The 22,877-nt window shown below is 42.0% G+C and overlaps 6 protein-coding genes across 9 annotated transcripts in view; 3 read left to right on the top strand and 3 right to left on the bottom strand.

The window, feature by feature from the left end:
• Positions 1 to 699: 699 nt before the first annotated feature.
• LOC131205939 (partner of Y14 and mago) lies at positions 700 to 2,648 on the top strand. Its single transcript, XM_058198263.1, has 2 exons — positions 700 to 1,176; positions 1,238 to 2,648. The coding sequence occupies exons 1-2, from the start codon at positions 1,149 to 1,151 to the stop codon at positions 1,993 to 1,995; spliced, it is 786 nt and encodes a 261-aa protein (XP_058054246.1). The 5' UTR covers positions 700 to 1,148; the 3' UTR covers positions 1,996 to 2,648.
• Positions 2,649 to 2,661: 13 nt separating this feature from the next.
• LOC131205948 (transmembrane protein 258) lies at positions 2,662 to 3,401 on the bottom strand. The gene is made up of 2 exons (XM_058198272.1): positions 3,295 to 3,401; positions 2,662 to 3,216 (listed from the first exon to the last, which is right to left on the bottom strand). Exon 2 carries the CDS (start codon positions 3,170 to 3,172, stop codon positions 2,930 to 2,932), a length of 243 nt encoding a protein of 80 aa, XP_058054255.1. The 5' UTR covers positions 3,173 to 3,216; positions 3,295 to 3,401; the 3' UTR covers positions 2,662 to 2,929.
• A 483-nt stretch (positions 3,402 to 3,884) lies between these two features.
• Positions 3,885 to 5,868, bottom strand: LOC131214966 (tumor susceptibility gene 101 protein). Its single transcript, XM_058209319.1, has 7 exons — positions 5,640 to 5,868; positions 5,493 to 5,577; positions 5,191 to 5,420; positions 5,026 to 5,122; positions 4,753 to 4,955; positions 4,355 to 4,689; positions 3,885 to 4,271 (listed from the first exon to the last, which is right to left on the bottom strand). Exons 1-7 carry the CDS (start codon positions 5,682 to 5,684, stop codon positions 4,085 to 4,087), a joined length of 1,182 nt encoding a protein of 393 aa, XP_058065302.1. The 5' UTR covers positions 5,685 to 5,868; the 3' UTR covers positions 3,885 to 4,084.
• A 385-nt stretch (positions 5,869 to 6,253) lies between these two features.
• On the top strand, positions 6,254 to 9,223 carry LOC131205862 (NF-kappa-B essential modulator). Of its 2 annotated transcripts, XM_058198146.1 has the most exons (3): positions 6,254 to 7,513; positions 7,587 to 7,912; positions 7,979 to 9,220. In XM_058198146.1, the coding sequence occupies exons 1-3, from the start codon at positions 6,428 to 6,430 to the stop codon at positions 8,166 to 8,168; spliced, it is 1,602 nt and encodes a 533-aa protein (XP_058054129.1). In that variant the 5' UTR covers positions 6,254 to 6,427; the 3' UTR covers positions 8,169 to 9,220. The 2 variants fall into 2 exon arrangements, with proteins under 2 accessions (XP_058054129.1, XP_058054128.1); XM_058198145.1 differs by having other exon boundaries at positions 7,587 to 9,223.
• On the bottom strand, positions 8,884 to 11,605 carry LOC131205863 (differentially expressed in FDCP 8 homolog). Its single transcript, XM_058198147.1, has 5 exons — positions 10,182 to 11,605; positions 9,955 to 10,119; positions 9,843 to 9,887; positions 9,310 to 9,776; positions 8,884 to 9,233 (listed from the first exon to the last, which is right to left on the bottom strand). The coding sequence occupies exons 1-5, from the start codon at positions 10,891 to 10,893 to the stop codon at positions 9,018 to 9,020; spliced, it is 1,605 nt and encodes a 534-aa protein (XP_058054130.1). The 5' UTR covers positions 10,894 to 11,605; the 3' UTR covers positions 8,884 to 9,017.
• A 2,052-nt stretch (positions 11,606 to 13,657) lies between these two features.
• LOC131205338 (protein phosphatase 1 regulatory subunit 12A) overlaps positions 13,658 to 22,877 on the top strand; it is a 59,012-nt gene continuing 49,792 nt past the window's right edge. For all 3 annotated transcript variants that reach the window (XM_058197401.1, XM_058197403.1, XM_058197402.1), the window contains exons 1-2: positions 13,658 to 13,731; positions 15,403 to 15,832. In XM_058197401.1, coding sequence (XP_058053384.1) covers positions 15,578 to 15,832 — 255 coding nt within the window. In that variant the 5' untranslated portion in view covers positions 13,658 to 13,731; positions 15,403 to 15,577. The remainder of the gene's footprint in view (positions 13,732 to 15,402; positions 15,833 to 22,877) is intronic.

Here is a 22,877-nt window from a genome sequence, read left to right as displayed (position 1 = left end):
TTATTGTTCTGTCTTGAGTCCCGCGTAATGAGCCATCTTGTTTTACAGTGTTTATTTTGTTTTTTTTTGTTTTCCATTCGACTAAACTATCAATTGGCGGGACGTGTTTGCTAAAAGTTTGATTTGAAGAGTAATTTTTATCACTTAGACTTTGGAAGCTTAAAAATTCGGATCGCTCATAGCTAACTTATCTACTTTAGGAAAATAAAAAAAAATTAAAAAAATTTACTAAAAATCTTATCTTTTTAACGTTGGTTTATGACCGCTTTTTCCCATAGTTGAACTTGAACTTGACTTTGGTTTTTTTTCTAATTTTATTTTCATACTAACGGTTCGATTTTCATACTGACGATTTTCATGTTGCTTTTGTTGATATTTTATTTGACAGCTTTCAATCATATCTGCGGGGCCAATGCCAAACTGACGTGAGACTATGGAGTACGTTCACAAAGTACTCAACTATTTTGTATTGTGATTTATTAAGAAGGAAACGGTGGTAATTTGAAGGAATTATATTTTTATTTGATTCATTGATTATTGTTCTTTCTTTAATTTCGTGCCAACTATTTAAGACATTCTTCGGTGAGGAAACCATATCCCCGGTTCATTATGGAGTCTTGTCGAAAATGTTGCCACTGATTGCTGTACAATTTTCACCTGGCACCATCGCAAAGAAACTTTTGGCGTTGATAAAGTAGACAATCCCGCGAAAGTACAACGGAGGAATTTCGTGTCGCAAAGCTGATTCTCGCGGGTTTCCACCCCGGGTTTCAGTTTGCCACGGCCGTGAGGGATTCCTACGTGTCTAAACCCAACGGATTGTTAATTCCGCCGTAATATACTAGTCACCGTATCAGAGAACCGGGACAAACTCGGCGTGTTTTTGCTTTGCAGTTACCATGTTCGATTCCCATTCTCGTTGATATAGATCAAGATCGGCGCGTTTGTGTATGCATGTGCCCGTGTGTGTATGCTTCGCGGCTGTGCATGAAGATACACATTTCGGAATTCAGGCGCGAGACTGTCGAACGCACTTTGTCGGTTTAGTTAAAAATAACCCTATCGGCTAAAGTAGCCGCAAAGGTCTCTTGTTCCTCTGAGAGACTGTTTGTTTTTTGTTTAATTTCTTTACCGGTGTGCTAGCCACAATGACTACCTACAGAACCGACAGTCAAGGTAGGATAGAAACACCCAAAACCAAACCAAAGACTACTATGATCCGTTCAATCCACGGCAGGAAAATTCATTCCTGCTTCACAGCGTCCAGATGGTACGTGGCGGAAGCCAAGGCGAGTGCGCGACGGGTACGTGCCACAAGAGGAAGTGCCGCTGTATGAAAGCAAGGGTAAACAGTTTGCCCAGAAACCGATTCTACCGCCCGGATTGTCACTAGAGGTGGTCCAGAAAGCGAAAGAAAAGCGTGAACGTGAAAGACTTCGGCAGCAGCGTGAAGAATTGCGCAAAGCTCAACAGCCAAGCGTTATTGTCGTTGACGAAGGCGAGAAACAGAAAACTATCCTAGCTGCTGGTGGTGGGAAGGGTCGCAGCAAAAAGACACCTGAACTGCCCGATATTCTGCTAGATGAGCGGCCTGCGACCACCATCAGTGTTGTGCAACACAAACCGAAACATTCTAAATCGGTTGTTCATCCGCCATCCCAGCAAAAACCACCAGACCCAAAAGCGATAACCCTTACGGCCATCGCGAATGAAGAACTTGCTGCAGCGTTAGCAACGGGCGTCCATATTACTAATAACCACCAATCGCCTACGCTGACGGGAGCAGAGCAACCGCAGCCCGAACTGGTAAAAAAGATGCGCAAATTACGAAAAAAGATACGCGAGATTGAAGCGATCGAGGAGAGGCTTCGGAGAAATGATGGTCCACCACCAGATAAGGACCAGTTGGAGAAGGTAAAACGAAAAGCGGAGATATTACGAGAGATTGATGCGCTGGAAGCGCAACCGCCGTCGTTTGTCGGGCCTGCCATTTGATGTTGAAGATAGTGCGTGAAAGCTCGCCGGGAGCAACTAACTAGATCATTAGTCGCTTAGTAGTTCGTTTCACCTTGATCGTTGCCGCCCTTACTGTGCACAACCGCTACAAGTGGTACAAATCCACGACCGCAATGGTCTCTCGAGCACTTTCGTGGAAGCTGCATCTATCAATGAAAGAGTGTGGTAGCCCTTTCCTCACTCTCGTGGATCTCGAGGCTTATAGATACGAGAGACACTCGCGATGGAAGCAATCCTCCGATAAAGTATGGGCCCACAATCGAAACGAAGTATCGCTTTTTAGGAAAAACGATACCAGCGGTCACTGTAAGTATGTGTGACAAAACAGCGTGTAAAAAAATTGCCAGCATTTATTTTGTCGCAAGACTTGCGAAGATGTTTGGTTCGGTTGTTTCGCATGAAAACCGTATTCGGAAGAAAAGCCACTGCTCATCTACGCTATTCCCGTAACCAACCAGCTCCAAAATCGTTTAACGTAAAAAGCCTCACTAAGTAGAAGATAAGCATCTTTGTAGGCCTAGCTGATAAGGCTGCTTAATGAGAAGGAGCATATGTTTTAAAGAGTTTGTTATGCGAAATCAAAAGTGAAAGAAACACAATTGTTTAAGTTAAGAGTAAGTCAAATAAATGTTTGAAGATAAATTGAACGAATATCTGGTTAGAAGTGTATTATTAAGTCAGTCGCTACTGTATTTCTTATAGACATGCACTGCTTTTACATAATATGGAATTGCATATTGTAATGAGGATATTGGCATTAGTGTAGTAACTTATGATTTCAACATCATGAACACCTCACGATGACGGCGTGATTATAAAAGCAGCAACAGTACCGTTGGCTTATAGAGTTTTCTTTTAACGGAAAAGGAGTTTGTGAACGAGAAAACACTGGAGAAGTGCACGATTAACTCCGTTACACGTATATCCCAACCGAAAGTAACAAAAACAGGATTCCAAAACCCAGGAACAACGATGCGAACAAACTGATGGATAGTTCCTTGAAAATTACGCTTTCCTTAGTCGGTTGCTTTGGGCGTGATACTTCGAAAACGAAGAACCAGGCTGTGAAGAATGTGCCGAACAGCAGCAACACACTGGCAAGATGAGGAAACACGGCCGGGTTAACAGGCGATACGAAGCGTACCATCGAGTCCATGATGATCACTGTTTAGAGGTAGGATTCGAGTGTCTACGGTATCACTGTAAACGTTGGGTATAATTATTGGTATGAGCTGGATGATTAATGCCCACTGTTTTTACAAACAATATAATTGTTACCTATTGAAAAGTAGAGAAATCGGGACCAAATTTCAGATTAACTTTAAGTTCCAGCTTGCAGGCGGCTGCAGAAGCACTTCGAAAGCAATCAAAATTGACGTGGCCTATGGCGGCTGTCAGTGAATCGGCCAGGGGCGTAGGAAATAGACGTCATACTAGGAGCAAAAAAATGTGTTTTAACACCTTTCAAAGAAAACGTTAATCGAAATTTAATTAAAAAATAACATCAAAACGTTTCAGTAATATGCTCAACATAATCGGTTTTCAATCCACCATAATAGGGATGGGTAACTTGCAGAAACAGTTTACGGGATAGAAAAGAACTACCGACGTTAACAAACTGCGAATGTGCCATTGGTTTACAGGTCCAACCTGAAAAATTTCGCTTACTACTTATTTATCTGAGTCCTGGCCTGAAAAAAGACTTCCTCATCCGCTCACAACCCCTTTGATAATTTGTTCGCACGAACGATGACAGTACCTATTACCTTGTAATGTTAATATTACCTTATGCAAAATTTTCTCAATTAAACAACACCACGTTCTGTTAGTGTAGTTTAATATTAAACTCAACAATAAGAATATTCTACGTTATCTGTGTATTGTTACTATCGAGTTGATATTTTCGAACGAATTATTCGGACCCTTTCGGAGAAAATAGAACAATATCACGATTATACAGTGAAAATAATGGCTAGACGTGGCCAAGTTCTCTGGATTCTGATGATAGACAGGTGCAATAATGGCAAACTACGTGCTACGAAAAGTAATGGACACACGATCTCCTATTCTAACCACTTAAACCAGCCTTTTGTCGACACTTTTGCATCAGCGCTCGTAACATAAACTGCTTGCGGGACAACTGTCGAATCTGTTTAAGGAACACTTCCAGATCAATCACTCCACTGCGCAATGCTTCGCCCATGAAATACGTTGCATCCTCGATGGCAGCTTCTTCGGCGTACGCATTCAATAGTCTATAGGAAGAAAGAACACCAAACAGGAGAAATAGTTATAGACTTGAATTCATGTTTTCTAGTCCATTTTATATTAAACTTACTGCTTATAGAGCGGTGCAGTAGTCGTGACCGCTTCATCGACATCGATGGTGTCTACCTGTTCGAGCGATCCCAGTTCTCGCTCCAGCTCCTTCTCCTTATCTTTCAGTACGGCGATGCTCTTTGTCAGTTCTTGCTCATCCCGCTGCAGCCGTGAAACTAAGTCTTGGATTTTGACTTGCCCTTCATTTAGTTCCAATTGCGTCCGTTTGAGCGTCTGTATTTCAGCCTGACATTGGTTCACTTTCTCCTGTACGCGTCGCTTCAGTTTGTCTTCCACCGCACTTATCAGTGAAGCTCGAATGTGTTCCTCGGTGATCGTACCAGTTCCTTGGTTCTGTGAAGGATAACATTTTCTAGTCATAGTTTCATTGCTTGGTCAACAACATTTGCTTCTTACTATTGCCGGCGTTGTCGACATGGGAGTCGGATACGAAGGCATTCCATATGGCAGATATCCCTGACCCGTAGCTCCTGTCGAAAGGCCAGGTGTCGGTTGCCCGTAGTTGTTATAACCAGCACCCGATACTGGATAAGGTGGATAAGCTTGCGCAGGATATGCAGGCATATAGGATGTGCTAGTTGGTGGCATGAACGATGGCTCTGAAAAGTAAGCAGCGAAACTGTTAAGCAGCCGAAGCAATCATTCGAAATCCAACATTGTCTGGCTTACGTTTAGGGTATGTATCCGGCCCTTTGGAATACACTGGTGGCAGTTCCCCGAATGTAACAGTCATGATTTGAATCAGATCTAGCAGATCAGCGTTTTTCTACAAACATGAAACAGAGTCGTCAAGTGCAATGTCGACGCAACGGCAATGATAGTGGCTAACAATACCGGATTCCAATCGTGTAGGTATGGCAAATATATTTTTCCGTTGAAATCCACGTACGATGACACCTTAATACGCATCTCAGCCGTCGGTTTAACGTAGCAGATCGGTGCGTTCTTCGGGTGCGTGTCCATAAGCCAGATGCAGATCGGAATATTGTACGTGTTGCCCTTGAACTTTACCGGGATCGTACCATGTAGGTTGAGTAGCAGTTTAGTGTTGCCATCATTGAACACTAGTAGTTTCGTGATAAACAAAAGCACAATCATAACCACTAGTCCCCTGACTATGGTGAATGATGACTCACCATACTCTTCTATTCGATGTTGAAGTCCATGGTAGATACGCAGTACATTGATTACGTCCTTTTTGGTTGTTGTCGGATCTCTGTACTGCAAGCGACGGAGAAAATAATCAGTATAATTGTTGGATTACCCAAGTATTGGGTACTTACGGCAGATAGCATCCGGGTTAATGCATTGTCGTCTACTTTGTGCATATTTCTGGCTGCGTTTCACGTGATGTGCACAAGAACCACCTTTCGGATATTAAATTTGGTCTTTAAAAGCGACCCTTTCGGAAAGGGCTTGATGGAAATTTCCTCCTTTGTTACACACGGACTGATTGAAGGTTTAGCAATTTAGGAAGGCTTTTCTTTTTTTCGATGCTAAATTAAGACTAAACATATTTTCCTTTCTACAAATGACAGACAGAGTCAGACTGGTTAATTGTTAGTACAGTGATGTTCTCTTTTCGTAACCACTGAGCCACGGAAAGATCGATGTTTCAGCAAACAAACGCGAACAGGTTGGTGGTTGAATTGGCTACATTATTTGTATTCGGAACATTCACAATTTTCTTATAAACACTCCTATATATTTATTATATTTTTCCTATATATTTATTAGGCCATTTTATATTTTTTGAAGCAAACAAAAAACAAATACATTAAGCAGAATGGCAGCACTGGAACGCCCTATCTGTCAATGAGGAGGATATGTTTTTATTTTTACTCTCCCTCTCTTTCGTTCTCAAGTACTCATAGCTTTTGAGATGTGTGCAGTAGTCGGTACTTAAGTTGGTGGCCAAGCAGAAGTGCAGCGCAGAAGAGCGGTGTTTGCTTCATTCCGTGCTTTGCTAAGCAGTGCTATTATTATCGCTCCATTGTATCGGCGAAAAGCGTGATCATTATTCGTGGTGAACCTGAACGTTGAGCCGAACGAGCCAGCTCGTCATCAGACGATGGATACTTTAAACCACGATGAAGAATCCTTCATTATACTCGGTACCTCGCCAACCCCATCGATGGACCCCGTCCCCGTGTCCCTAGTCTCAGCATCGTGCGGTTCTGGACCTGTTTCGGTTGCAGCTCAGGAGAAGGGAAAGGCGCCCAGGGAAGGGTTGTCAAAGCTTGAAATTTCCACTCAGCTTGATTCAACCACATTCAGCTTAGTTCCGAACGGTGCACCCCCATCGAGTATGTTTCTCGAACAATCGCAGCCCCTGACATCAGATAGTGAATCATTAAAACTGCCGCTTGCGTCAACCACCATGAATGAGTCATCACTTCCGACCCACCAACAGCCAAAGTTGCGATCGATCAAAAATAAGGAAAACCATGCACCGGCCGAAGGTTCGTTGGTGTTTGAACTGGGTGAACAGCAGCAAACCGCCTCGTTCGTACTCGGGGAAACGCGCTCATTGTTGCTGCAGTTTCCCAGCCTGGCTCAAGCGTCCATGACGCAGGATGAATTACGACTACTACAAAAACTGTCCACCGAGCACAGCCAGTTGAAGGAAAGTCTGCAGCGAGCTAATATTGCGATGCGGAAGAATTTTGTCTCTATCCAGCAACTGCAAGAAGAAACGAAAATACGACGAGGCGAGCAAGACAACCTTGTTGAGCAGCAGCAACATAAAATCGATCAACTCGGTGCAGAAGTTGAAAGATTGACTACCGAGCTCGGTACTGGTAAAGCGCTCATGGACGAACACGAAGTAATGATGGAAAACGAACGTCGAGAGTGGCGAGCCGAGTTGGATGAAATAGGCCGCGTTCGTAAGGTGGAGCAAAGCGAAGCACAGCAGGAAGTGGATGAGTTGAGAAAGCTTGCGTCCGAACGTCAGGCTATCATCCAAAATTTGGCGAAAAAAATCGAAGACTTGGAGCTACAAATCAAAGGGTTCGTCGTGGTGACCAACAATAGTCCGGAGCGACGAGATGTTGATGGCAACTTTATCGCGATAGAAACTCATCGGGAGCATATTAAAAAGTGGGAGCGCGCAATGTCTGTCGAAGTGGCAAAAAATCTTGAATTTGAAGATATGGTAACAGAGTTTTTTGTAGCCGGAGTATTTAATAGTTTTACACTAAATTTTATAACTCGCGATACTTTTACAGCGTAAATTATATGTCGATGAAATTAACTGTCTCAAGGCAAACGTGCAAGCGGCAGAGAAGGTGTACGAAGCATCTCGTGTTGAAGCACAGCAATTCTTCGATGACCTGAAACAGCGTGACTTTACGATCCAGGAGCTGCGTGCGGATATTCGAACGGCCACCGAGCAGATAGGCGTCCTGAAGGCACAGTCTGACATTTTTCTGAAAGATTTCGAAGCTGAACGTGTGGCCCGCCAAGAGCTGGCCAGTGAGAAAAGTCGCATTCTGGGGGAATTTGAAGTGCTTCAACGTCGAAACAGGGAACTGTTGGAGCAGATTGCACAATCGTACGTCTTTGTACAGTATGATATGGAGAGGGAACGTGACGATTTTAAACGGTTATATTATTATAGGCAAAACGAACAACAGCACTCCGCCCAAAGAGCGGCCAAGATGGTACAGGAAGCTACGGCGAAGAACGCCCCTGCTGCGGAAGAAGAGGAGGAAAAGCGCACGTTTCTGCGATGTCCACTGTGTCTAAAGGGCTTCAAGGACTTCGGCACGTTGCAAAATCACGCTTCGGACTGTATGGGAAGCGAATAGGTGACGGTTTTGCTGTAGAGAGAGAATGTTTGTTGATTTATTTCTTTATTAGCGCAAACGTATTCGCTGAGAATGAAAAATATTAACTTCGCACGATTTCGATTATACCCCGCTTCTCTATAGTCGGATCTAGAAGTTTGTGTACAAAATCCAAGGAACTGACGGTGTGTGTGCTGATGCGTCAGGTGACTAATGGTACTAATGAAAACGTTTATGCATGCGGCGTGAAGAATATATCGGAACGAAACAAATATATCGGAGCGAAACAATTTTAGCTGCAATCGTAAACGTAATCTACGATCTTTTGTCAATCTTTGGTATACTCACTTGCTATGTTTTGTATCGGTTAGCTTTTTAAAAAAGGCTAAAACATTGAAACGTAAGCAAAGCGCTGCTACACATCAAACATCATCATTTTAACTGAACATCTTTCTATGGGGAAATGTCCATCAAATCGCCGTCAAGCTCCATGGATCGGCTGCGGCAATAGTGGCGAAGGGGTTTTCTCTCACACTCAGCCGAGATTTGGGGCAATTCGCTGTCGATCTGAAAATGGCAAGAAAATGTGAAATACGTCATCATGGTCAAGGAGGAAAGGTCAAGCATTGATAAGCAACTGGAAAAAAATTTCCACTAACGCAACAAAGGAAATTTTTGAGCGGCTTGGTACCCATCGGATCAGTATACAATTTCTTGAACAGCAACCTGATTGTGTGTATGAACAGATGTTTATTGTTGCGCTTGCACAAAAGCACGACCTCGCGAAGTGCATAAACAAAGCATCAATCGTACAGCCCGGTTGAAGCAATAGAGATGAGTTTCGGGTTATTCAGAGGATTCTCTCGAAAATTAATTGCCATTTTCGATGTCCTGTAGTGTTTTCGTTGTCTGAAGAGCACGTTTGCGTAAACGAGCACATTTGGCGCACTTCTTGTCCTTCCACAGGTAGCAATCCCTGTGACTAACCGTATTGCAGCTCGCGCAGGTCACCGCGCAAACATCGAAGGGAAATAGCAAAGCATCGTTGTTGCACAGTTCACATATGTACGCTTTTCCTGAACAAATCTTCAAAATAAATAAAACAAAAGCGTCAATATCTGAAATGAAGGTACGCACGCCACAATTGATTATTAATGCATACCAAGCAGTTCCTTATGTGTTGCTCAAACACTGCGTGTACCGACTGTAGAAAAATAAGCAACGATCCATCTTCCACTCCAACTAGATCCGCAACACTATACTTTTCAACCGTTTGCACCAAATAGCGCCGATCACCAAGTTGCACTGCCACGATGCGCGCTTCATCGGCTAACCTGCATGTCGTAAGATACTTCTTCATTGCTACGAGTTGGTTGCGAATCCGTTTCACTTCCGAGAGTTTTGGAACAAAAACAAAGAGTCGTGGATTTTTTTCCTCCAAGAATACAATGGGTCGATGAAGTAGTAGAGAAATTTGTTGGTTTGAAGCACGACACACCTTGCGCGGCACGAAGTCCCAATTGTTCATCACCCGCGCCGGAATTACACTCGTATCGTTCCAGTGGCAGATCGTACAGTAGTAAAGCCCGGTATAGTCACAAAGCCGTGGTTCAAAAGAGTTGAGTTTTTCTGCAGATCAGAGAAGATCAATTCAATCAGCTTCTGCTTCTTTCTTGAAACATCCGTTATAGTTACTGGCTTTAAACTCCATTCCGAAGCATCTGACAGGAGAGGAAATGTCTGCACGTGAAAAGAGATGTGGTCGGTAATAAGGATACCCCAAACCGAGTGCGTAGCTATAACTTACGACAAGCCATTTGCGTGCCGCATTCGGCGCATGTATAACGCTGAAATGCCAGTCCTATCTCGGGGCATATGCTTTCGATCGGGGCACTGTGTTCGGTCGTAACTACGTGAGCACAGATGCGAACCACCTTCGGGACACATTTTTCGTGCACGGCAAAGAAACAATCTGGAAATATATTGCGAATACATTAGAACCGCCCAAGTGGTCTTGCGTTGAGCGCTACTTACCACTGCAAACATACGATGCCTGTACTGAGTTCCAAATTATGCACGAACAGTGGTCACAGTAAATTTGCTTATAGTGTGTATGTTGTCTCCGTCGAACAAAATGATGCCCCAGTATGACTTTCGTGTCGGCGAGAATCGCTGCCGGATCACGATCAACGTCTAGAAGCTCCCGACGACGATAACGCAACTCGATCAAATAGCGTACCAGCCACTTTCGGTCGTCCTCATCATGCGTCTTTTTGGGATGAACAAGCGCTTTACAGTTTTCAATTGCCTTGTCTAGTTCCGCCAGTGATGCTTCTTGGCCCAGCAGCACTGCTTGCCAATGTTCGCGTAGCATAACGTACGAAATGTCACGTGAAACTATCAAATCCTCGCCAGGGAGCAGCATCCCGTTTCCCGGATCTGTATTCTGTTCAGGGCAGGGCAGGGAACTAAGCACGGAACTTCGCATTAACTCACCACTTTCATCTTCTCCCAAGTCGCTATCGCCGATCGCAACTTGCCCATTATCGGCTGGTCCATTACTTTCATCTTCATCAACATCGTCGTCGTTTTCGTCGTTATTGTTACCATCCGGCTCGGTAGCTATCTTTGAATCCGATGAATCCAAGGGCGAACTGGAGGTTCCCGCAAGCAAGAAACTGTTGACTGTGTTCGGAAGGTACCAGAACCCTTCTCGTATACTCTGCACCACCGTACTCTCATTCATCCTGCCGATAGTTGGGAAAAAGCGATGATGGTGCAGCCCGGTCTAAATCTTGTCTAAACGTTGTCCGTTGACGAGGGGCTGCTTCAACGTTATCAGTGTTTGGAGTTGGATTTTATAATTTCGATTTTTTTGCCGTAAACGAATTCAACCCAGACTAAGTTGTGCGCCTTTGTTTACAATTTGTACGTCAATGTGCGTTTGTGCGTCTCTTTCGTAACGTTTCTGCACTTACAATAATCATTCGTAGAATAATAGATTAAAGTCATGATTCCGATTCGTTTATTTATTCCTCACTTCAATTTTGTATCCTGTTCCCAGCGACAAAACTCACACTGAGATGGATCGCAGAATGTTCTTCCTGTGATGGTTTCTATTGTTGAATTATAGACACAGGGTTTTGTTTTCTGAAACTTTTCCAAATAAACACACCCGTTTTTGTATTTCATGTGCTCCTCAATTGGGTCATCATCCAGATCCCACTCCGACAGTCCGAGTCCACACTGAAAGCACTTGACAAAATCGCCGAAACCGGTGAAGAAAAAACCGCTGGCAGCTAGTTTCACGACCTTGGTGTGATAGGCGTTTGGCCAATTTTTATTAGTGAAGGATGATAAACGATCAGCACAATGGATCATTGTGGGATATATTGGGTAGCTGACTGCTAGTGCTGTAGAAAACGGTTTGGCGTCCGAAATTGACATCTTCCTGACTGTGTTACTCGTTGTCTGAATCATCATTCATTGCCGTACCTGATGTTCTTATCTACTTGCTGCTCATGTCGTTAAATTTTTATTTGTGATAAGAAATCAAAAGATTGTAGTGAGATTGCGGGTAAATGTGAGGGTTTCCTAGTAAATCTGTGGTTAAAATTTTTGAAAGCAAATTTTAAATTTAACAACTTTTCACTGGCTTTGTTTGCCCAAGATTTTTTCCTTATATTTTTCAAAAAATGACAAAACATTTTGATAAAGTCTTAAAAAGTAATGTAAATTAAGTAATTAGTAATTAATTAGTAAATTAGTTTAAAAGATGTTTGGAAATGAAATTCTCAAATAGTGTACCATCTATAAAAGCAAAAGAGTCCTTGAAACATCAAATTCGTTCCTCTAAACACCATTGCTCATTGTAACATTGGTAAATCAATCATTGTTCTCAACAAGAGTCAACGATAGATATATTGATTGTGCGAAAAAACGATAACCCTTGTTTGCGGAAACATGTATTTCTTTAGAAAGATAGTGGAATAAAAACACAAACGTGTACGTATTGTGAATTGAATTATTGCTTTAGATTACGGTGATTGGATTGGGCCTGCAGGTGATGGTGAGCTTATAGTCGATAGACGTGTTAATTCAATCTACAATCCTTGTGCTCAATCGTGTGGCTGTACCTCGCAGCGTCGGAAGCAGCCCGTTTCAACATCATCGTTACTATCATAATAACCGCAACCTGCAAAGAAAAAACCACCATGCCGAACCACGATGCTGAAATCTTTTCCCGCCGTGTTCAACCAATGGATCAGCCACTAAGTACAGATCTTCTTGTGCTTCTCTGCTTCCTTGCGATGTTGTTGCTGGTGGGATTCGTGTTCCGATTGTTATTACAAGTGTGGCAATCGCGGATTGAATGCCGAACGGTTGATAATTTGTATATTGTCGTTGGCAGCTCTTTAGTCGAGTTGGAACTCTAGTGACAATTTGAGGCTGTAAACCCTAAAATTATGCAATGTGGGTCAATATGTGGTTTGAAGAGCATCGTACAATGTAGATACTTGTTAAGATTTTTTCAAGTTTTATGAATTGGGTTGTTGTGGCGTTAGTAAATAAACTAACTTTATTTAAAAGAAAACGAGCTTAACAATTTACATTACATTCATGGTTAGCTTGTTTACTCTGTAATGTTTATTACAATTGATTCAAATTTAAAAACGGTAAGTTCCTACGACCAATATCATCATCATCATCTCCAAAACAATTTGACGTTTCACGTCATCAACAAGAGAGGAACTCCGATTTTCATACCAATTCTCAGATTTTCGTACCAATTCTCGCTAATATTACAATTGATTGCGCAAATATGCGCAAATAAACGTTTTTGGTATTTCCGATAAATGCCAAACTGTTTACGTCTCGACCAAAACATATAGGCTGGGGCCACACGAAGCGTAAAAGCTAGCGTAAAATTATTTTGTAATGCCAAATCGTTTACGCTTCGTGTGGCAGCAAACATATAAAAACGAAATGTCAAACGTGTTTACACACGTGTTTTTGGTCCGAGAAAACAGAAATAGAAGAGAAATAAATTGATTTCTGAATGTTTGTTTCTGTTTTTTCGATTTTGCTATACCGCCAAATAAGAACTTATATTATCTTCTGTTTGCTAACGGGTTTTGCGGTCGGCCGACACATAAACGTTTTGACAGAAGCGCAGCAGTTTGGCATTTATAGGAAATGCCAAAAACGTTTCGTTGCGCATCGTCTGGCCCTGCAGTAACACTAACAAAAGTTTAATTATAAAATAATCAAAAGTAAAGTAGGCTACTCATTTCAATGTTATCCCTAAAGTTACTGAAAAACGCGATCCTTTTGCTTCGAAAGCAATTCTGTTGTTTGAAGAGCAAAAACAGCTACTGAGAAATATTAACAGTAAATTTGAATCTGTTGGATCTTCATCGAATGAAGCCAAAGTCAATTCTCCTTATTCGAGCAGTGATGAGAGTCTCAATCACTTGCTGCTACCACAGTATGTCTTTCTCGCTGCGGGACGAAGTTGGTGGTCGCGAGCTGTTTTATACATTTATACGTACATTCGATTTGTAGTAGCAGCCGAGATCGTCAGGTAACGTTGGAATTTGCAACTTCTTTTGTGCCCGAAGGAGTGTTCGTTTTTTATTGTAGGCAGTGTATAGAAATTCATCCATTGGTTCTTTCTGGAAGTCGGACTGACTAAAACGTCGAAGAGACCATCGTAAAAAACATGTCGTCCACCAAAGAGGATTCGAAGGGAAATAATGTCCACGAGACAACGATTACTCAAGACCACAAGACACAAGTTAATGTTAACAATCGGTATGATAGATCTTGGCGTTCCCGTAACGTACGTCCCGCGGATGTGTTGGGTTTTTACGCTAAAATTTTCTTATCGTTCGTATTTGACGTATCGTACAAATCCTGGCGCGTTTCGATGCTTTAGCAAATCTGATGCGATGGTGAAAATGTCAATACTTGCGAATAGTGCTTTTGTAGAGAAATTAGCGATATGAGGTTAAGTTGTGGCGAAAGTGTATGTTTATGCAGCAAGTGCAAATGCAAGCAAGAAGAAAAAAGATTTCCTTCAACGCCATAACTGCATAAGATAACGCTAATGAAAACACCATAGCGACAAACCTCGGAAGATAGCTCTTGTATGGTGTTGGAGGTGAAAAAGTGCCATTTTGGAGGTTGTTCGTTTTTTCCTCGATCCTCGATTACAGTTTTGGATTCATCCCCTACTTCCTTCCCTTCTTCTTGTTGCTGTTAACGTTAACAGCAAAACCACCAGGGAAAAAAGCGAAAATAATCGAGCAGTATGTGAGCGGTGTGTGTGCGCTCGTGAGCTTCTTTGGAAGTTGTGTTGGTGTTGCAGTTCGACTTTGGTGACCGATGAGAATTGAGTGATGTGAGCATAGTCTGTGAAGCTAAAAATGTGCCTACCTTTAGAGAAAATATCGTTATCGTGCGGCGAATGCTATATCGTCCAACTAAAAATAACCCCTTCACAGTGCGGAAATAATCAGCAAAATTAAAATGTTTGTTAAATTAACAGCATTGTAATTCCACGAGAGAAATGGCTTCTGTGGAACAAGAAAATGCTTAATGTCACACGCTCCGTTGTAAACAAAGATGGTTCGCTTTGCCATCGCACGTTGCCAATTGTAGACAAGAAATCAAAAAGGTTGTTGCTGGCTGGTTTGCTTCGGACAGTTCGCTCATTTTTAACGAGATGAGATAGTGTTGCGCGTGCCAACGAAAGTATCAGCAACTCTGCGTGGCAACGTCAACGCTAACAATAGTTAGTGCAAGTTAAAAAATAAAGGTGGTTAAGTTAAAAATGCCAACGTGTAAAAAACATATTTATCATACAACAAACCATCCTTCTTCAGTAGTAAAGTGCTTCTAAACAACAAATTGAAGTGCTTTAATCAAAATCTTAAACAGGGTCGAGCACTGATCCCTTAAAGGTGGAGAGGAAGGAGAGGTGATGCGTACGTTACTTCGTATATGTTTACCACCTATCATTGGCAGCCGTTATTCCGTTGACCATAGTTTCCAACATTATTAATCCTTTTTTTGCACATGTGTGCTTGTATGTATTTATACGCACTTGTTTTTGATGTGGCTCAAAGCGAAAAACTAAAAGTTAATCATTTCAAAAAATCTGGAAGGAGATTGTATCATGCATTTTTTAGTACACGAAAATAAGTGTTGATTGTTCACCATAAATATGTTTGTGTTTTTTCAATTGTAATAGTATCCTGGGAGAATAGAAGTCCACTGGAAGCCTAGAAGTTGTGGTTTGTGGGTGGAAAAAAGGAGTGCATATAGAAGGCGATCGTAGAAGACCTTGAAGAATTGAAAAATTGCAAGTGAACGGGAAAATAATAATTCTAACATCGCAACGACTAGCGTGACCCCAACAAAGCATTATGTCGCTTGACAATCGGAACACTTCGGCTCAGTTCAAGCGAGCAGAACAGCTGAAGCGGTGGGAAGAATCGGAAATGAACAAAAAAGCCAGCGGCATCCCGAAAAGTCCATCTTCGCGCCGCATCAAGTTTTCGTCTGGCTGCATCTTTCTGGCGGCGTGCGTTGCCGGTGACAAGGACGAGGTGGAATGGCTGCTCAAAAACGGTGCCGATATTGACACGGCCAATGTTGACGGTTTGACTGCGCTGCACCAGGTAAGAAATATGATACCATACTTATTGAAGGAGCAAATAGGACAAATAGTATTCTTATCGTGAACTGCTTATCCTGCTGTCACCACCAACGATCGGTGTTAAAAAATTAGCAGTGTTTGAAATGTTCTTGGGAAAATATGTTTTACAAAAAAAACTTTTATACATAAATATCTCATTAAGGCAATGGAGTGCGTGTTAATCGACCTGTGCTGCATCTATTATCCACCGTGGTATCTCATCTCGCTGTCCTGTGCATGTTGCAAAAGCAGCAGACAGCACAAATGCACTTCTAATCTTCTTCTTTCTAGTCTTTCTATATATCAGGTTGGGGAAAAAGTAATCGACGTTTTTCACGATAGATGCCTTCAGTGATCGATATCTCGTGAAGTATCGATCATTCAGTTTCAAGTTTAGGCTCGTTTTAACGTTGATACTTTACACTTTATGCTTCCACTGGTTTTTGTTTGTTTCATTCGTTTTTGAGTCAAAAGGGTTTAACAATGCAAGTAACCATAGAGAAAATTCGATACATTTTACAATTTTTCTTTGGAAAAAGGCGAAAATTAAAGGCGAAGCTAGGCCGCTGAAATTGTGCATGGTGATTATGGTGTCGATACTCTAAAAGCTCATAACGTGTAATTTTGGTTTCGTTGAGCCGTTTTGGTTATTTTTTTATGTTAAAGATGTACCTCGCACAGGCAGACCCGCAATCGAAAATGTCGATAAAATCGGAGAAATAAGTTGGTCAGCATTTTAGTAATCAGAGCATTGATCAGCACCTAAAGATTAACAACAAACAGTTTTAAGCCATTTGTGCAAAGCTGGATTCATAAAGAAGCTCGATGTTTGGGCGCCACCCTATTTACAACAAATGGCTCAAATTTTCATCTGCGCAGTTTTGGCCAAACGGAACAAAATCGACCCATTAACCTTAAACGTTTGGGTACTGTGGATAAGAAATGGATCTTCTTCTTTGGCACTACAACCGCTCTGCGGTCTTGGCCTGCACCAGAGACAATGTTAATGTCAATTATCCCAGCCAGGTGTTGCTATCCGTAACAGTTCGTTTTTACGGGCGGGGTTGTTGGTCCCGCGCCAACCCCCCTCTATCAACGCCGGTAACGGGAATCGAAACCATGGCCGGTTGAGTAACACAACCGGTCCCGGGATTCGAACCCTGGCCAGCTGCGCTGACAGCGAAGAGCGTTACCGATTACTCTATCAGCGGGGGTGAAATGGATCAGAAATGGATCACTTACGACAATATTGTGTGAAATCGGTCGGGGTCTAAGCGTGGTGAAGCAGCTTAACTGGCGGCTGAACCAGAACTAACGACCGGGAAGGTTCTACTGGGTATATGGTGGGACTTGAAAAGAACCGTTTATTATGAGTTACTTTTGTGTGGCTAAACACCAAATTCAGATCTCTACTGTCAGGAATTGGACCGTTCAAGCTAGCAATTGACCAGAAACGACCAAAATTGGCCAACGAAAGAGGTTTTCTGTTCCATCTGGACAACGAAATGTTATGCACGTCTTTACTGACTCGCCAGAGAGTCCGGGAGCTTGGCTGAAAAGTTTTAATGCATATGCATCATATAGTCCGGACCGTGCACTTAATGATTGTCCCCTTTTCCGCGCATTTCAAAATTTCCTGAGTCTGATCCGAAGACTGAGATCAAAAAAGGATTGTGAAAATGGATTGCTTGAGTTTTTCGCCAATAACGACGAAGCCTTCTTAGAAGACGAGGCATTATAAAAATAATTTTAAAAAGGCAACAAATTATTCAACAAATTGGTGCATGTTTGATGCAAATCGGACCATTTAAAGCATCTTAAATAAAGTTTTGAAGTACACGCAAAAAACGTCGATTACTTTTTCCCCAACATGATATATAAAAGAAAGTCGGACATGCTGTTCGTCCAAACACCCATAACTCAAGAACGGCTGATCCGATTTGGCTGAAATTTGGTGGGGAGCTTAGAACACAAGGCAACTTTTTATACTCCGACCGCGTCACAATTAAGTTAACAATACGTATTGTTTTTCTATATACTGAGACAGTCATACTTGACGGTCACCTCAAGCGCCAGACAGAGAGCGAAACAGCGAGAAATTGTTTAGCGAATCGTCATCGAGTCCTCTCTCACGAACGCCGAGTAGTTTGGTGAATTGTTACTGTGGGGCTACATCAAGCGTAACGTAATGATTTTGACATTAACGATTAATGCCAAACTGCTGCGGCGCTGTCAAAACGTTTACGGCTCGCGCGATCCGTAAACCCGAGCGTAATTATTTTTTTCATACGCTTTGCTTACAAACAGAGAATAATTTATGTTTTTATTTGCTGGTATAGCAACAAAATCGGAAAAAAACAGAAGAAACATTCAGAAATCAATTAATTTCTCTTCTATTTCTATTTTCTTGGACCAAAAACACGAACGTAAACACGTTTCACGTTTCGTTTTTATATTTTTGCTGCCACACGAAGCGTAAACGTTTTGACATTACAAATTAATTTTACGCTAGTTTTCACGCTTCGTGTAGCCCCCTAGTTAGCCAGTGAGAGAGCCTCCACTTATTCTCGCGAACCGCCACTGTGAGCAATTGTTTAGCGACAAAGGCCAGAAAGAGAGCGCAATAGTGAGTAATTGTTTGCTTCTCTTTCAAGCTTTCGCCTCGCTCTCGCGAGCAGTTCAACCATTTGACAGCTCACGTCCCAGTCCATCGTTCACGTCGTAAACAAATTATCGTGCGTGGAAATAATATTGAATAATATTGGTTCGAATGTTTGTGATTTTTGTTTTGTTTGGGAAAAATTGGGTTAAATTCGTTTCAATTCTAGAAATCCCGATCTTGAGATGAATGAGGAATTGGGAATGCCAGCCACAAATCGTGAAACGAATGACGCATATAATCGAGATGTTTGGTGCGTGTTGCGAGATGTCTTGGAGACGCAATGATTTTAGTGTCTGGAAATTTCCGCCAAACACTACCAGTAATTCCAAGATCAAGGCGGCTGCTGACGAAATGAACTTCTTCTCTTCTTATGGGACAACAACCGCTGGGCGGTCTTAGCCTGCACGAGTTACAATGTTAATCTCTGATGATCTGTTAATCTTTCTGTAACTGAGGGGCCACATGAGGTGTAACGTAATCGCCAGATGCAGTGTTAGGTTAGCTAGGGTTTTGTTTAAGTTAGTTAAGTTCATCTTTGTCAACAAGGCTCTGTTTGCCCCTTGACTAATTTTATACTAAATAAATAAATAAATGTTTTTGACATTACAGATTCATGCCAAACTGCTGCGCCTCTGTCAAAACGTTGACCCGTAAACGTTTTGACAGAGGCGCAGGCTGAGGTGTAAACCCGAGCGAAAATACTTTTTGCATACGCTTTGCTTACAAACAGAGGATAATTCAAGTTCTTATTTGCTGGTATAGCAACAAAATCGAAAAAAAACAGAAAAAATATTCCGAAATCAATTTATTTCTCTTCTTTTTCTACTTTCTCGGACCAAAAACACGAACGTAAACACGTTTGACAATTCGTTTTTATATTTTTGCTGCCACACGAAGCGTAATCGATTTGACATTACAAATTAATTTTACGCTAGTTTTCACGCCTCATGTAGCCCCCCAGAAAGGGTATGGTTTTACGGGCGGGGTTGTTGCTCCTGCGACAACCCCCCTTTGTCACGCCGGTATCGGGAATCGAAACCATGACCAACTACGTGACAACCGGTACCGGGATTCGAACACAGGACAGCGACGAGCGTTACCGACTGCTCTATCACCGGGGGCCCATTGCCTTTGGGGCGGAACAAAGTTCGCCGGGTCTGCTAGTTATTTATATTTTATGATTGATGACGAGGTGACGAGGCGACGGAAGATGGGAACTATACGTCGGTAGAAACGTAGCTTTGGAAACACAGGCTTTTCAATTCTTAATTGATCAAAAGTCAGTATAGCCAACACATGCGTTTCTCATCTAAGATTATACGTAACTAAAAGTACTGTACCAAATAATTGTAAGTGATAAACGATAGTCACATTTTCGAACGAGTCGGTAACTCACCTATACTATTAGAATATGTTGGTTGGTTGAATTTGGCAATGACATGTACTATAATGAATGCCTTTTCTTGAGGGCAATCTTTGAGTTTTTTGGGTCTTTTCATTGTTGTTGGTTAAAGATTAAGCGAGGAAAGATGAAAAAGTCGTCTATGAACGAGCCACAAGCTCTAAAGATACACAAACGATTAAAATTATCCTTATTGAGTAGCTTCCGGCAAGGACTGTAGAAACACAGACATACACCACACTCATTCCCATCAAGAGCAGACCGACCGCTTGTGCGAGCGATGTACGAGTACGATTTTTGTGCTAAATTTAGACCACCGAACGTGTGAACGCACTCATCGTTGCTCTGTTGGTTTTTGGTGCGTGTACGGATTATTTCGGTCGTAGTTGCTGTTCATGCCATAATGCCGGCGGCGCAGCAGCATCATCATGAATGCTTTAAGCAGTGTTTTGCTCTACAAAATTAAAAAATCTGGGAAAATTTCAGAGAAAATCTATAAACATTTTTACCGGGTGGACCTTTTTATACACCTTGAACCACGGTGGTTACCGGCACCGATCGATAACCGCGAACCATTTGGAGTTAATTTCTTTTTCTGTCTTCAGGATTGAAAGCATTGTATTCGCATTTAGAAAGACGAAGAAAAATTCGCCAGTTTGATGCTCATTTGTTCATTCAGACCTACCTTTCAATCAGTTAAGCAACTGTCACCCAAGGTTAAATCTAAAGAATAAAATTTGCTCTGGATGTATACATTATTCGTAAAATGTTTACAGTGTGTACTGTATTTAAATCCAAATATCGACTAACTTCATGGTTTTCTTCTTCTTTGGCCCTCTGCCGCGATGAGTAATTCTTTTTGATATGCGACAGTTATAACAGCCGAGTGGTCTTGGCATGCAACAGGCCTGCAGATAACGTTAATCTGTTACGTTGCTTACTGTAACGTTGTGTTTTTACGGACGGGTTGTTGGTTCTGCGCTAACCTCCTGTCACGCAGGTCTAGGGAATTGAGAACCCAGGCCAGCTGCGTGGCAATGAGGATCGTTACCAGGGGCAACTTAATGTTAACCTGATTAAGTAGTTGATGATGGAATGAATATGGAAAAAACACAAGAATATGCCACAAGAATATGCCATCCCACACAGAGAGAGGCTATTTTTTCTGGCGATGGTCGCGTTGGGGGCAATTGTTCCATGCGAGTCTTACGAAATGATTAATTTCTTTTTTGCTGACAAATCAATAATCTAGTTTTTTTTTAAATTTTTTTAACACAACTAAATCTTGTTGATTACTGTTTGGAAGCAATATACATTTTCTAAGATGATACTCTCCAGCTCCAGACAGTGGGAGTGGCCGACTTTACCCTGGCAGTGTAAATCAATACAAGCTATCTCGGGCATTCGGAGAGCAATAGAATGTGACTGCATTCAGCTCTACGCACAGTTTTGCGGTTTTCGCCGTCCGGGGCTATCTGCTTGCGCCAGAGGAAGTTAGTGGTTTTACGCTTAACGCCCGCGCACGAAGGGCCATAAAGACCAACTTCCACTTGGGCGAATGAACGTAACTTGTTCATAAAATACTGTTTTGGCATTTTCACCATCTATCGTTCTGTATACCACCCCTCTACAGTTACATAATACAGTACATTACCATGTCGCACATGTATGTGATAATTGCTGGTAGTTTGGTCGGAGTTTGTCGATTCAATCCAAATCAAGTTTCAGATGATTTTATCGTACAGTTTGAAATAAAATATTGTGTTGGGGGGGCGGTTTTTCTCTTTTTCGTTGTTATGCCTAGTTTCTTTCAGAGTAGGAGGAAATGCAAGCTAACTTCATCGCAAATTTTCGTGTGCAGCTGCATCTCATTCGTTAGAGAGTCTACCTATATTAACCGCAGTCTCGACTTACATGTACAATCGCCTGTCACTATGTGGACGGTGCTCCTCCATCACCTGCAGTTGAGCTTCTAATCTCAGTCTCAGTCTCTTAACCAGGTTATCAGGCTTACCTTCGCATAAATCAGTAGCGCTTCGCTTCAAAATCAGTAGCGTTTGCTAGAGGCGACACATTGCAGCGCCCACAGGAACTGGTTGAGGGATCCTTAGGTGAAACGATCGCAAAGTAGTGCTTCGAAGCTAGTGATGCATTTTGCGGTTCGTAGAAGGCTTGTTACCTGTGTGCGCAAACCATATGACAATCAGTGTCAAAACAGAGTATCAAGGTTTTACCTGAACACATTACTCGCTCGTGATGGGATTCTAACGATAAGCAGAGAAATCTGTTGACTGAATTGTGCTAGAACTTTTGATCGTATTGGAATTATCGACTATATATTACTAAATGCTAGCCAGTAGTATTTCTGTAGGGTTGGAAATTATTCTCAGATAACGAATTTTCATCTCATTCATCAGTATCGCCAAGTTGAGCCAATTGTCCAAGCAAAACAGCTGTGAAAAATAAACTGAAAATTACTCAAAATGGACGAAGTTTTCACCATAAGTCACTGACATGTGTGCTACCTAATGTCATAAAAAGATCGAAAATAAACGAAGCGCGCAGAAATTCAAATGGCGCGAACATTTTTGATCAGACTACGTATGTGAAATGTACCAGGTTGTTTAATAAGTTTCGGCCCCCGATATGAACAACACATTTTTATGGTTTAAAATGCAGTTTATTATTCAGTCCTTAAACATCATTAAACAATTTTCTACGATACTCCAATTTATAATATGAATTCCATCCCAGAAGTGATATTCGGAACCAACGGCTTCAAAATACGGTGCATTGCCGAGATGAAAGTAGATGTTTTTCTTCTGCAGACCAGATCTTTTTTCACGAACAGTTTGTCTAACTTGAACTGAACTTGTTTCGGAACGGAAGAACCAGGTTCACACCACTCTTTAACTGGATAAAGTTTTTCGCTTCGGCTTGGTTTCGCAGTTCACCCCACTCCTC

This window comes from Anopheles bellator, chromosome 1 (assembly GCF_943735745.2).
Source record: "Anopheles bellator chromosome 1, idAnoBellAS_SP24_06.2, whole genome shotgun sequence".
NCBI lineage: Eukaryota > Metazoa > Arthropoda > Insecta > Diptera > Culicidae > Anopheles > Anopheles bellator.
The sequence above is the reverse complement of the archived record's forward strand: the minus strand, read 5'-3'. Positions and strand labels throughout refer to the sequence as shown.